Genomic DNA, 12,161 nt, shown 5'->3' on the forward strand with positions numbered 1-12,161 from the left:
CGAAACCCCCTCTTAAACAGTGATACAATGGGAAACAAATAGCTTTTTTTTACCTCCTCTTTGCTTAATCAGCTGCCTGCTATCTGCTGCTGCCGTGCTGGGTGATCTGCATCTTGCGTGGCATTTCAAACATTTAAAACCCTGTACAACAGCTGTCCTACTCTTTGTTTTTTATTTCCGGCCCTGCACATGGTTAAATCTCTTGGCACAAAGTCTTGTCTCGCGGGCTGTGAGTTCTTGATATTTTTAGTTTATATCTTAAAAATGGAATAAGAATCTGAAAATCTAACACCATCACATTAAAGTTCAATAAAGAAAAGAATGATACCAAATATATATATGTAGGTTTTAAAATAAGCCCGATTTCAAGCATGACAAAAAATGTGATATAAAAACGTAACATTAAAATCATTGCACTTTTAGGGTTAGGATTTTATATATATAGAGTAGATTCCACATTCATAAATGTAAATGGTCAAAGAAGATGCCTAACCTTAAATCAATTTAAAATTGAATTTGCTTATTGTATTAATACAAGACAAAAAAAACTATACACTATTTTAAAGCATTGAATTTCAATTTACTTTAATTGCCTTATGTTGTGTAACATTTACAAAATACACACATATATATATATATATGTACAAATGTATGTTTAATATTTCATTTTAATTGTGCTTTTTCAGGCACTAACAATAAAGATTTACTATTTTAAAATGGTGTGTATGATTTTTTTAACTGCCCTGTTTCCCAGAATGGTTTACGAATAGGCGTATATTCACCAAAAACTAGGCCTTTTCTGGAAAAACTGGGTAAAAAAAATAAAAACAAAACAAAAACACTACAAAGTAAATCGCTTTGTAAGAATTATAAAATTATAGACATTTTAATAATTCTATGTTTTATTCTCCTGGGGAAGCTATACATCTCTAAGATAACACTAAATAAACAATTGTTAATTAAATAAAATCATAAATATTAATTATAAGCTTCGTTCCAACTAATATCTTCAAATTGAGAAAGGCAGAAGCTTTTGCTAAAGAGATTGTATTTTTCTGACAAAGATTCTTATGTTTACGGTTTATCTTTTATTATCCTACTTTCAAACATTAGATTTAATTCCACATTTTGCAATTTAATGAGACCAAGATCTAAAAATTTTGAATAGGTAAGTAAGTGACCGTTATTATGAAACAATTGCGTTAATAATAAACTTCCAGTTATCAGTATAAGAGTAGGCAGTGTTATTTGACCCCACACATCTTCTATGGAGGAGGTATGACGTCGAATTAAAGAAACGAGCTGGTTTGCAAGTCTACATCAGACTCTACCCAAACTGATGACCTATTGCTGTCTACGACCCCGTTATTTCATTCTGAGACACGGCGTTCGTTCCCAGATCCGGTATTTTTGCTCTTTGGTTGCTCGTTCTACTTCTCCCCAGCGAATCCAATTCCCGCTTTTCACCGGAAGTACCCGCCCTTCACCCGTTCGCGGAAGTGACGCACTGCTGTCAACATGCAAGATGGCTACTCATCACAGGCAGAATGCCGCGGGGCGGAGGAAAGTTCAGGTAAATTTTATAATTTTCTCCCATTTACTCAGTTTTCGGAAGGTATAATATGTGGCATTCATGCCACATGGACGTTGGAAATGCGTAGACGCGTGTCACTTTGTCTGGTAAAGGGTGGACACAAATGCATGAGTGTCTCTTCTGTTTGACTTGATAACCTGCAGAGGGGAGTCACCTTTGTTTAAGGCTAAGTTAGCAAACTTCAGATGCCGTTGCAGAGTAGGTTCTGAGGGAGCCGATTGATGGTGCAGGTCGGTGTGCCCGAGGAAGAACGGAGTACGAACGGTGACTTGGAGACGTGGCCACATCACCCGCACCTCGTCTCTTGTGGTTTGACAGAGTGATCTTAAGCCGGAGCGTGTAGAAAACCGAGAGGTCCGCGCGATTTCTTATTTTCATTCTTCCCTCGAGAAAAAAATGTGCACGAGTCTAAAGGCGAGATGGTCAGTGCGACAAGTAGCGTCGCGGAGATTAGAAAAGATTACAATGAAGCAGGTGGAGTGAAAACCGTTTTGAAATTGACGGCTAGTGTCATTTGGTTGACTGGTGTGGTGTTGATTTAGTGTTTCACTGTACATTTCATGATCTAGGGTTTATTTATTCATTTTATTATTGCATATTATCTTATCGGGGTCCTACTAGGGTAAAGCGTTTAACTTAGCGGTTAACTCTCATGGTCCAAAAATGTTTTGTTAAGTTGATTGGAGTCTGTAATATGTCAGGATATTGTGTGGCGGCATGCCTGAGTTTATATGATTGCCATATTCAATGCGCACATTAGAAATCAATTTCCTGTATCCCGCACCAGGCAGATGTACAAGCTCGATGGTTAGTCTTCACTTCATGCAGTGATTCAAAAGATAATTCACGGACAGCAAGTACATGACAGAGGAAAAAACATGATGAAGATAAGAAAAGTCAGAAAATAAACGCATGGCATAACATTAAGGTGCGTACGGGGACTAAGGGTACATATTAAATTTTGAGTTACTTCATCAAAGAATCAGTTATGACTTTTTAATTGAATATTTTTGTAGCAATAAGTCATTTAATAATAACAAAGATAATAAAATGTAATTGCATTCTGTAGTAGATTACATTACATATCTGCATTTTAACAATGCTTTACAATGTCATTTGGTTAGAAATGGAGCACAGATAGATTTATGGTGGCTCAGTATTTTTCACACATAGAAGATTCCAATTGAAATGAAAATGGCGTGCGTTGATGTGCTGTTAATAGTTGTGGAAGTTCTATCACCACTTATTATTTATTTAATAACCAAAGGGATCCAATGATGTGTGCTTACATTTATTGTGTAGTTACACCACACTGCTGACAAGAACATCACATGAAGGGATCATTTTCCTGCATGTGTATGAAACGTCCCAGCACTACACTCTATTTGGGAGAAAGTGGACAAACACTTCACCAAAGAATTAATTTACACAGGTTCCACATTTAGTATGGCAATAGGGATGTTCCTGTAGGAGCTCACTTCAGTAGCAGTGGACACTGTGAGAAGGACTTTAAAGTCATATTGCCTATGGGAAAACAAGACACAGCATGAGAGACAGGAATGGGAAGTTAAACTGATGCTAAAATGTATCATATTACAACTTGGTTTACTTAGAGATAAGAGATTTATGACCATCTCTCTGACTGAAAACTGATCAAAAACTTAAAAAGACTCTTCCGGACAGTTATTGTGTCAAATCTCCACTCCTGCTTAATGAATCTTAGGCTGGAGAGCCTAAATTGAAGATGACCCACTTAAAGGTTTTCCAATGCTGTCTCGCTCCTAGTATCTATATAATCACAGGGAATTCCAGATTCTGTATTACAGCCTGCCAGAAGAAGAGACCTTGTCTATCTTGAAAGCTTGCATATTGTAATCTGTTCAATTAGCCAATAAAAGGTGTCTTCTTGCTAGACTTCTCATTTAATCCATAATGGCTAACACAGTACTACAACCCTACTCTTACAAAAGGGATCCCAAAACGATAAAAACCACAATAACCACTCAAGAAGTATTTAGTTCAGTAAATAAAACCCCTTCTTTCTCACCTTAGTAATAAAACCACATTACTCAGTTACAGTTTTTCTCAGTCAGTTTGGAACATTTCTCCAGTAATCCTTAATATTCGCAAAACAGTAAATGCATTACTTGAAACAATTTGTACAAATTTCACCACATAATGGATTATCTGCAAAAGCTCGTACCATGCTCAAAATCCTTGGTTCATTTCTCAAAAGTAAATTTTTATGTCAATGACCATGTCAGTGCCATCAGAATGGCAAAACCGTGTGACATTGTTTACAAACAAGATAGTCAAAATGCTTAGCCATGTTGTCAATATAACAGTATTGTAAGTAGTATGTAAATATGTAACAGTATGTAAGTATTTTCTGATGTAAACTATGGCTAAGGTTTTGATGACAATGATTGAAAATGTACAAGGCTGCACTTTGATTGCAAGAGATAGGACAGTACTATTTGTACTGTAATTTGGTGACAGACCATGTCATTTTTAATACAGAAAAGAAAAATACAAAGACTGTTTTACAGCACTATATAGCACAAAGGAAAAAAATACAAAATTAGCAATGTAAACACTGGAAACACCCCTTAGGCAGAACTGTACATGCAGTGTTGTATTGAGAATTACAGTGCAGTCTTTCTACACTTCCTGATGTTCCTGTCTGTCGGACAACAGATTATCATCCACATCACAGTGGATATCTTCCTTTGCAATACAGTGAGGGAAGAAACTTTTGGACTGTCTAATCCAGCCTCTGCAGGCTTCAGATGTGATGTCCTAACATGCTGCATTCATGGCATCCTGCAGAGTCATCCAAGTATGTGACTGGTGATTGTAGTAGAACTCCTCAGTTGGGTTAAGGAATGGGGAATAAGGTAGGATTTTCATCAGCATCATGTAATGGGTTGCAAACCCATTGCCTGAATGGTGCTTGAGTGATGGAAACTCACATTATCCCAAATTTCCACATACTTTGGTAAATCATCTTGAATCAGACCCCTCTCATCATCAAGGATGAGATCCCTGTATAGGGTGTTTAAGAAGGTGAGAAGATGCTGTGTGTTGTATGGCCCTATAATGGGAATACAAGTTAGCACACCATACACTGAAATAGAAACACGCATAGTGATGTTCCCTCCCTGTCAGCTCTGTGGCTGATAACATTTCGACCATGCCTTCTACCTTTAGCCATGTTGAAACCAGCCTCATCCAAGTATATGAACTTGAAAGGTGGTTCATTTGAAGCCAGTTCGATTACACGATGTATCCCAGAAGAAAATAAAAAAGTTGCATGAATTACATGATTTTTCATTTTAGACAAGATGCACTTACATCAAATGTATACATATTTAATGTTTTTTTTTTTTTCCTACAGCCATAGCAAATGTGTACAGGTCACACTTACTGTACTGTATATCACTATACAATGTTGTACTGGGGCGGCATGGTGATGCAGTGGTAGCGCCACTGCTTTGCAGTAAGGAGACCCGGGTTTACTTCCCGGGTCCTCCCTGCATGGAGTTTGCATGTTCTCCCTGTGTCTGTGTGGGTTTCCTCTGGGTGCTCCGGTTTCCTCCCACAGTCCAAAGACATGCAGGTTAGGTGGATTGGTGATTCTAAATTGGCCCTAGTGTGTGCTTGGTGTGTGTGTGTGTTTCCTGTGGTGGGTTGGCGCCCTGCCCGGGATTGGTTCCTGCCTTGCACCCTGTGTTGGCTGGGATTGGCTCCAGCAGACCCCCGTGACCCTGTGTTTGGATTCAGCGGGTTGGAAGATGGATGGAATGATGGATGTTGTACTGTTTACTGTACAGTACAGTTACTGTATGCGCATAGAGGGTTTACCTGTATATATACTAGAACTGTAGCTCCTTCACTGTACCTTCACTGTATTACTGTAACTTTTTAAATATAACATAAGATAAGATAATAATATTATGTCTTGTGTAATTACAGGCAGGGGTGACGAAAAAGGTTTGGGGAATTTGTATCCTGTACACTTGAAAATATGTTTAAAAAAAAAAAAGGACATCTTTATAGACAAGTTCAAAACGGAACTGACATAGGCAAAAAAAGCCATAGCTATGATGTTTATTGGAAGTGTTTTTTTTTCAATTTTTTACTGCTTTCTCTGGAATGCTCGGTGGGATTCTTTTTTGTAGTAGTAGTAAAATTCAGTATCTATTCAATACCACAGCAAAAATAGAAATCACATTAAATGGATTTTTATTAATGGTACCTCCATTACTTAATTAAACACTATTGTTCCCTTTTCCATAGTAAAATATACAATATATAAATACTAATAATAACAGCAACTTCAAATTAGTGATATGTCCATGAAGTAGGTACCCAGCTAGCATTTAAGTAAACTAGTATTGACATTCATAATTATTAAAATACATTGCAAGGCTTCAATTTTAATGTGTGATTAACAGGGGGATTCTGCCAGTGTAAAAAATGGGAGAATATATAATCAAGAGGGAATTTCAGGCATAGGGTTTATAAGTGATGCTATCATCTTGGACTACCTGATTTGTTTTATGTGCACATTCCAAATTTATTCACAAAGTAACTGAGAAACACTGCTTAAAGTTAATACTAATAAAATTCAAGCATGATTATTGTCATACTGTTAAATTAGCGAATTCTAAGATAATTAAGGATATTTTAATTTAAATAAGCTCTTTAAAGTGGTTTTTGTAACCACTTACTTTTAAAATTGTTTTTGTCAGAAAATTCCTGTGTTATTTTTTTTGAACATTTGTCTTAAAGCAGGTACAAATCTGTTTCTGAACTAACTCCATAATTGGATAAAATTTCAATAACAAAAGCCTGTGTGTGTGTGTAGTTTTTTTTTTTATTGCTTTATTTACAGTGGTGTGAAAAACTATTTGCCCCCTTCTTGATTTCTTATTCTTTTGCATGTTTGTCACACAAAATGTTTCTGATCATCAAACACATTTAACCATTAGTCAAATAATACACAAGTAAACACAAAATGCAGTTTGTAAATGGTGGTTTTTATTATTTAGGGAGAAAAAAAAATCCAAACCTACATGGCCCTGTGTGAAAAAGTAATTGCCCCTTGAACCTAATAACTGGTTGGGCCACCCTTAGCAGCAATAACTGCAATCAAGCGTTTGCGATAACTTGCAATGAGTCTTTTACAGCGCTCTGGAGGAATTTTGGCCCACTCATCTTTGCAAAATTGTTGTAATTCAGCTTTATTTGAGGGTTTTCTAGCATGAACCGCCTTTTTAAGGTCATGCCATAGCATCTCAATTGGATTCAGGTCAGGACTTTGACTAGGCCACTCCAAAGTCTTCATTTTGTTTTTCTTCAGCCATTCAGAGGTGGATTTGCTGGTGTGTTTTGGGTCATTGTCCTGTTGCAGCACCCAAGATCGCTTCAGCTTGAGTTGACGAACAGATGGCCGGACATTCTCCTTCACGATTTTTTGGTAGACAGTAGAATTCATGGTTCCATCTATCATAGCAAGCCTTCCAGGTCCTGAAGCAGCAAAACAACCCCAGACCATCACACTACCACCACCATATTTTACTGTTGGTATGATGTTCTTTTTCTGAAATGCTGTGTTCCTTTTACGCCAGATGTAACGGGACATTTGCCTTCCAAAAAGTTCAACTTTTGACTCATCAGTCCACAAGGTATTTTCCCAAAAGTCTTGGCAATCATTGAGATGTTTCTTAGCAAAATTGAGACGAGCCCTAATGTTCTTTTTGCTTAACAGTGGTTTGCGTCTTGGAAATCTGCCATGCAGGCCGTTTTTGCCCAGTCTCTTTCTTATGGTGGAGTCGTGAACACTGACCTTAATTGAGGCAAGTGAGGCCTGCAGTTCTTTAGACGTTGTCCTGGGGTCTTTTGTGACCTCTCGGATGAGTTGTCTCTGCACTCTTGGGGTAATTTTGGTCGGCCGGCCACTCCTGGGAAGGTTCACAACTGTTCCATGTTTTTGCCATTTGTGGATAATGGCTCTCACTGTGGTTCGCTGGAGTCCCAAACCTTTACCAGACTGATAGATCTCAATTACTTCTGTTCTCATTTGTTCCTGAATTTCTTTGGATCTTGGCATGATGTCTAGCTTTTGAGGTGCTTTTGGTCTACTTCTCTGTGTCAGGCAGCTCCTATTTAAGTGATTTCTTGATTGAAACAGGTGTGGCAGTAATCAGGCCTGGGGGTGGCTACGGAAATTGAACTCAGGTGTGATACACCACAGTTAGGTTATTTTTTAACAAGGGGGCAATTACTATTTTACACAGGGCCATGTAGGTTTGGATTTTTTTTCTCCCTAAATAATAAAAACCATCATTTAAAAACTGCATTTTGTGTTTACTTGTGTTATATTTGACTAATGGTTAAATGTGTTTGATGATCAGAAACATTTTGTGTGACAAACATGCAAAAGAATAAGAAATCAGGAAGGGGGCAAATAGTTTTTCACACCACTGTATAATAATAAACATGATTCCCACAGTTGTGCACTGAAATTGTCCTGTCTTGAAACTAAGCATTTCTAGACTTGACCTCTGCTGTTTTAATTTCTGACGTGTTGATGCGTGCTGTATCATCGCCACTGTGAGTGATTTTCAATTGCAGTTTTTACTCCTGTATTATTGTGCCTTCTGGAGTAATTCCTCCACTTGCAGGCATGCATTGGTATGGCATTGACACTCAATGAGTACTACCAATTCTGTAAAAAAAAAGCTGGTACTATTAAGTTTTCGGGAACTTTGACATCAACTTTGGACCGAATTAGCGGTACTTATAACAACACTAGTAGTAGTATTAGCCGGGTACAGAATACAGAGAAAGTATTACTTGCATGTCCGACCAACATGCAATATGTTGCCACACACTGGCACCCTCATAAAAAAAGAGCACAGTTATGCACCAACTTATATCTCCATTTGGCTTTATGTTGTTCACAAATTGTGCAGGTTATTGCGAATGAGGCTCAGCGCGTCTGGTGTCGGTCACCGGTACACATGCATTAAATGCCAGTATACAGAGTAGCACAAACCAGTCTTTGCTTCTCAGTAGTCTCTGTAAGGTAGTGTTTCTCAGCCATTGGATTGCACTGCTGGTGGGTAGTGCGTTGTTGTTGTTGGTTTGAGTGTGGGTCCTAAAGCCAGTGTTTCTCAATCACTGAGTCACATCCTGGGTAGTCTTAAGTGTTTACCAGCGCTGTGCAGTTTGTTTCCCTGTTTCTAACTGAGTTTTACCAAAGGGGTGGTGCGCAGTTGCTAATAGTGGGTTGTTAATGAATTTCAAAAGGCGAAACTGGGGTGCAGGATCATAAAGATTGAGAAACACTGGTGTAAGGAAGGTGGTGTTGGCTGAATACATAAAAATCAGCCAAGTTGAGCAGTGCTGATCAAAACAAACCTTGAAGGGACCTTCAAGAGTCAGAAAATACAAGACCCTGTGAAATAATAGTAATAATAATAATAATTAATGATTTATTACTGTGGCCAGTTTTGACAATTTCTAGAACATTATTACCCTATTGTTTTCCTACGGCCTTTGGCTGTAAGTATGATTTGCCTCATCAAAGTTGGCCATAAATTGTGTATAGTATACTGTATATTGAAATGTGTACAGTAAACCCTCGCTACTTCGGGGTTCACTTTTCGCGGATTCACGACTTCGCGGGTTTTTAAATACAAGTGATTCCCCACCTATCGCGGAAGTTATGTTCCAGACCCATCAGCAACAGGAGAAAATCCGCGATATAGAAAGACCATATAAATAAACATTTTTATAGTTTAAGCCTTAAAATTCCCATCCCACATGCTTTAAACACATGTAAACTTATAAAACACACTTTGTTAACACATATGATATGTGGATGTCGGGCTAAGGATATGAGTAACATCTCACTATTATAAGACATTTTAACTTCACGCAAGACAAGACAGTGAGACAGGAAAATTGGTGATGTACAGGCTTTTAAATTATTGACACGCAGAGCGACAAGCAGCACAAAGTCCACTTCTCCTTAGCGTTCATTCAGCTCCCCACCCCCTTGACAATGCGAAGTGGCAGGAGTGTACTGCGCTTCCGGGGAGGGGGGGTTTGAGCGAAGGTGCGTTCAGCTCTCACACACCCACACACACACACACACACACACACACACACACACTCCTCGGGCAGAGCGACAAGCAGGCATTTTGGCAGAAGCAGCACAAAGTCCATTTCTGCTCAGCGTGAGTTCAGCTGCCCCCCTTCACAAAGCGAGTGCAGACACATTGACGTCTGATCGCTGCGTGCAGTGTGCAGTGTTGGTCTGAGGTGTTTAAGAATATAGAAAGTGTTTAAGAGCATAGGAAGTGTTTATAAGAGCGTGGGAAAGGTTAACAAGAGAGTGAGAAAGGTTTATAAGAGTGTGGGAAGGGTTTATAAAGCTTTAAAATATGTATAAATAATAAAATAAATATAGGTCGCTACTTCGCGGATTTTCACCTATCGCGGGGGGCTCTGGAACGTAACCCCCGCGATAGGTGAGGGATTACTGTAACTATATTTTATTTATTAGAAAACACAAACCAGCTTTCCTAATGTAGTATTTACAGTACTAATGAATTCTTACCAAATCCAAAAAAAGTTTTGAAATGTTGGATGTTAAAAACATTGTATCTGTTCCTCATTTTAAGTAAAATAAAGCATTTTTTTCCTACTGAGTTATGGGAAGTGTAATAGAATGCTTAAGATAAGACAATGAGCAATCAGTGTAGTGCCAAGATATCACTATAGAGTTTTCATGACTGAGTGTTGTGACTGGTGTTATTCAAAATCATGCTCTTAGAAGATTTGAAATAATTGTAAATCCATAACTGTCTGAGAAATAAGCAAAGATTTTTTTCCTCAATATTATTTGAGTGAAAGGAATTTCCAAAATATTGTGTCCTAAAATGGCAGGTGCTTTAATAATTTTGTTTACAATTAAAGTATGTATTGGTCCAAAGGTGATGCAAAAAAGACAATTTTTCCCTTGGGGATTAATACATTGTACCAAATACCAAAATAATCTTGATCAACAACAATGCCAGGGGTATACAATTTCAAACTAATTTACACCAAGTTTTGTACAAATTGATGAAGAGTGTATCTTGTCCCATCATCTTGAATAGTACTCTTCTTAAGATGATAAAGCTTTTATGTTGATCATAAATATATAGAATAGTTTTCACCATAGATCTAGATTGTGAGGAAAAGTTGACTTGGTGTTGTTTAATAAAATTTGTAGCTTGGCATATAGTAAAAGTAGTGTTGCTGAGTGTATGTAGCACCTTTCACAAAACACACTATTACAAGGCAAGCTAGAGAGTATTTCAAAGTAAAACAGTGCATGTTAAATTAGAATGAAACAGTCTTTGAATTGTCTACACAAGTAATCTGATATTACTGATGAGAGTAGATTATTGGTAGGAATTGATAATACAATAGATTCAGGTAGAACACAGCAAGTACACTACACTCGAGCAGAAGAAGACATCTAAAGAATAAAAATGGGTATCGTCAGGGCAGGTATTGCAAAGGTATGTAGGAAAAGAATAAGGGAAGAGCATTCCACAAAAAAAATAATGCAAAAGTTAATTGAACATTCACCAAGAGTTAATTGCTGCTCTGCTCTATAGAATATTGAGAAGGTCATCAAAAGCTCTTATATCTGGTAAGTTATTTTCTCATGGCAAGCAATTATATTGTGTAGGGATGTTCCGATCAATCGGCCGATTTTTGCACAAAAAAAAAAAGACTTGATCAGTGATCGGTAAAATTACAATCACAAAAACCGATATTTTCAGCCCCTGCTTTTCTAAGCTTTACAGCAATTTAGTTGTAATGCTCCGTTATTATAGTAGTTGAGCCAGTGCATGTCTTTTTTTTTTCTTTTCAGTAAACGTTTGCAGTGTTAACAAAGAGCAGTGAATGGAAGCCTATTTTATCAGTGAATGAGTGGAAGCTTGCTTTATCAGTACACAAGAGACAACTGGTATATTCGCCTTTACATTAAAGAAAATGGAGTAATGATCTGAAAAAAAAAATTATCTGAGAAGTTATCGTGTGTAACTTGACAAATTGCAAGAAAAGCTACTTTAAGGAATTCAGACCTTTATTTTGTCCTTTAAATTCATACAGACGCCTCCTGAGTTTGGACAGCTTGCTTGCTTAAAATGCAGCAGCTTACACTTTTAATTGGAAAAAGAAGACAAAGACGAATTTTAGATTGCTGCCTTGTAAACAACAGGCATTTTTTTTAAAGATTTGTACTGTGTTTATTAGTTAATGCTGTGTTGTGTCATACAGCATAAGGTTTGGTTAGAAACAAGTACTACATAATTAAAGTGGTAGTCCATATTTTATAATTATACTTCAACAATGTCTATTTGATACACTGAAGAAAAAAACACACCTGTATAAATATAGTAAATGTATATGTATATTTTTTGTTAGAATAATTCTAGGTGAAAGGTGAAAACTGTTTTTAATTAGGCCTTGTTTCACACAGGCACATTACAGAAAA

At 37.3% G+C, this 12,161-nt stretch overlaps 1 protein-coding gene across 1 annotated transcript in view; it reads left to right on the forward strand.

Moving 5' to 3' along the window:
• The first annotated feature begins 1,476 nt into the window (after positions 1-1,476).
• Positions 1,477-12,161, forward strand: part of wdr48a (WD repeat domain 48a) — a 60,899-nt gene continuing 50,214 nt past the window's right edge. Inside the window, exon 1 of the mRNA XM_028804166.2 lies at positions 1,477-1,573. Coding sequence (XP_028659999.1) covers positions 1,526-1,573 — 48 coding nt within the window. The 5' untranslated portion in view covers positions 1,477-1,525. The remainder of the gene's footprint in view (positions 1,574-12,161) is intronic.

This window comes from Erpetoichthys calabaricus, chromosome 6 (assembly GCF_900747795.2).
Source record: "Erpetoichthys calabaricus chromosome 6, fErpCal1.3, whole genome shotgun sequence".
In the NCBI taxonomy this organism is placed as follows: Eukaryota; Metazoa; Chordata; class Cladistia; order Polypteriformes; family Polypteridae; genus Erpetoichthys; species Erpetoichthys calabaricus.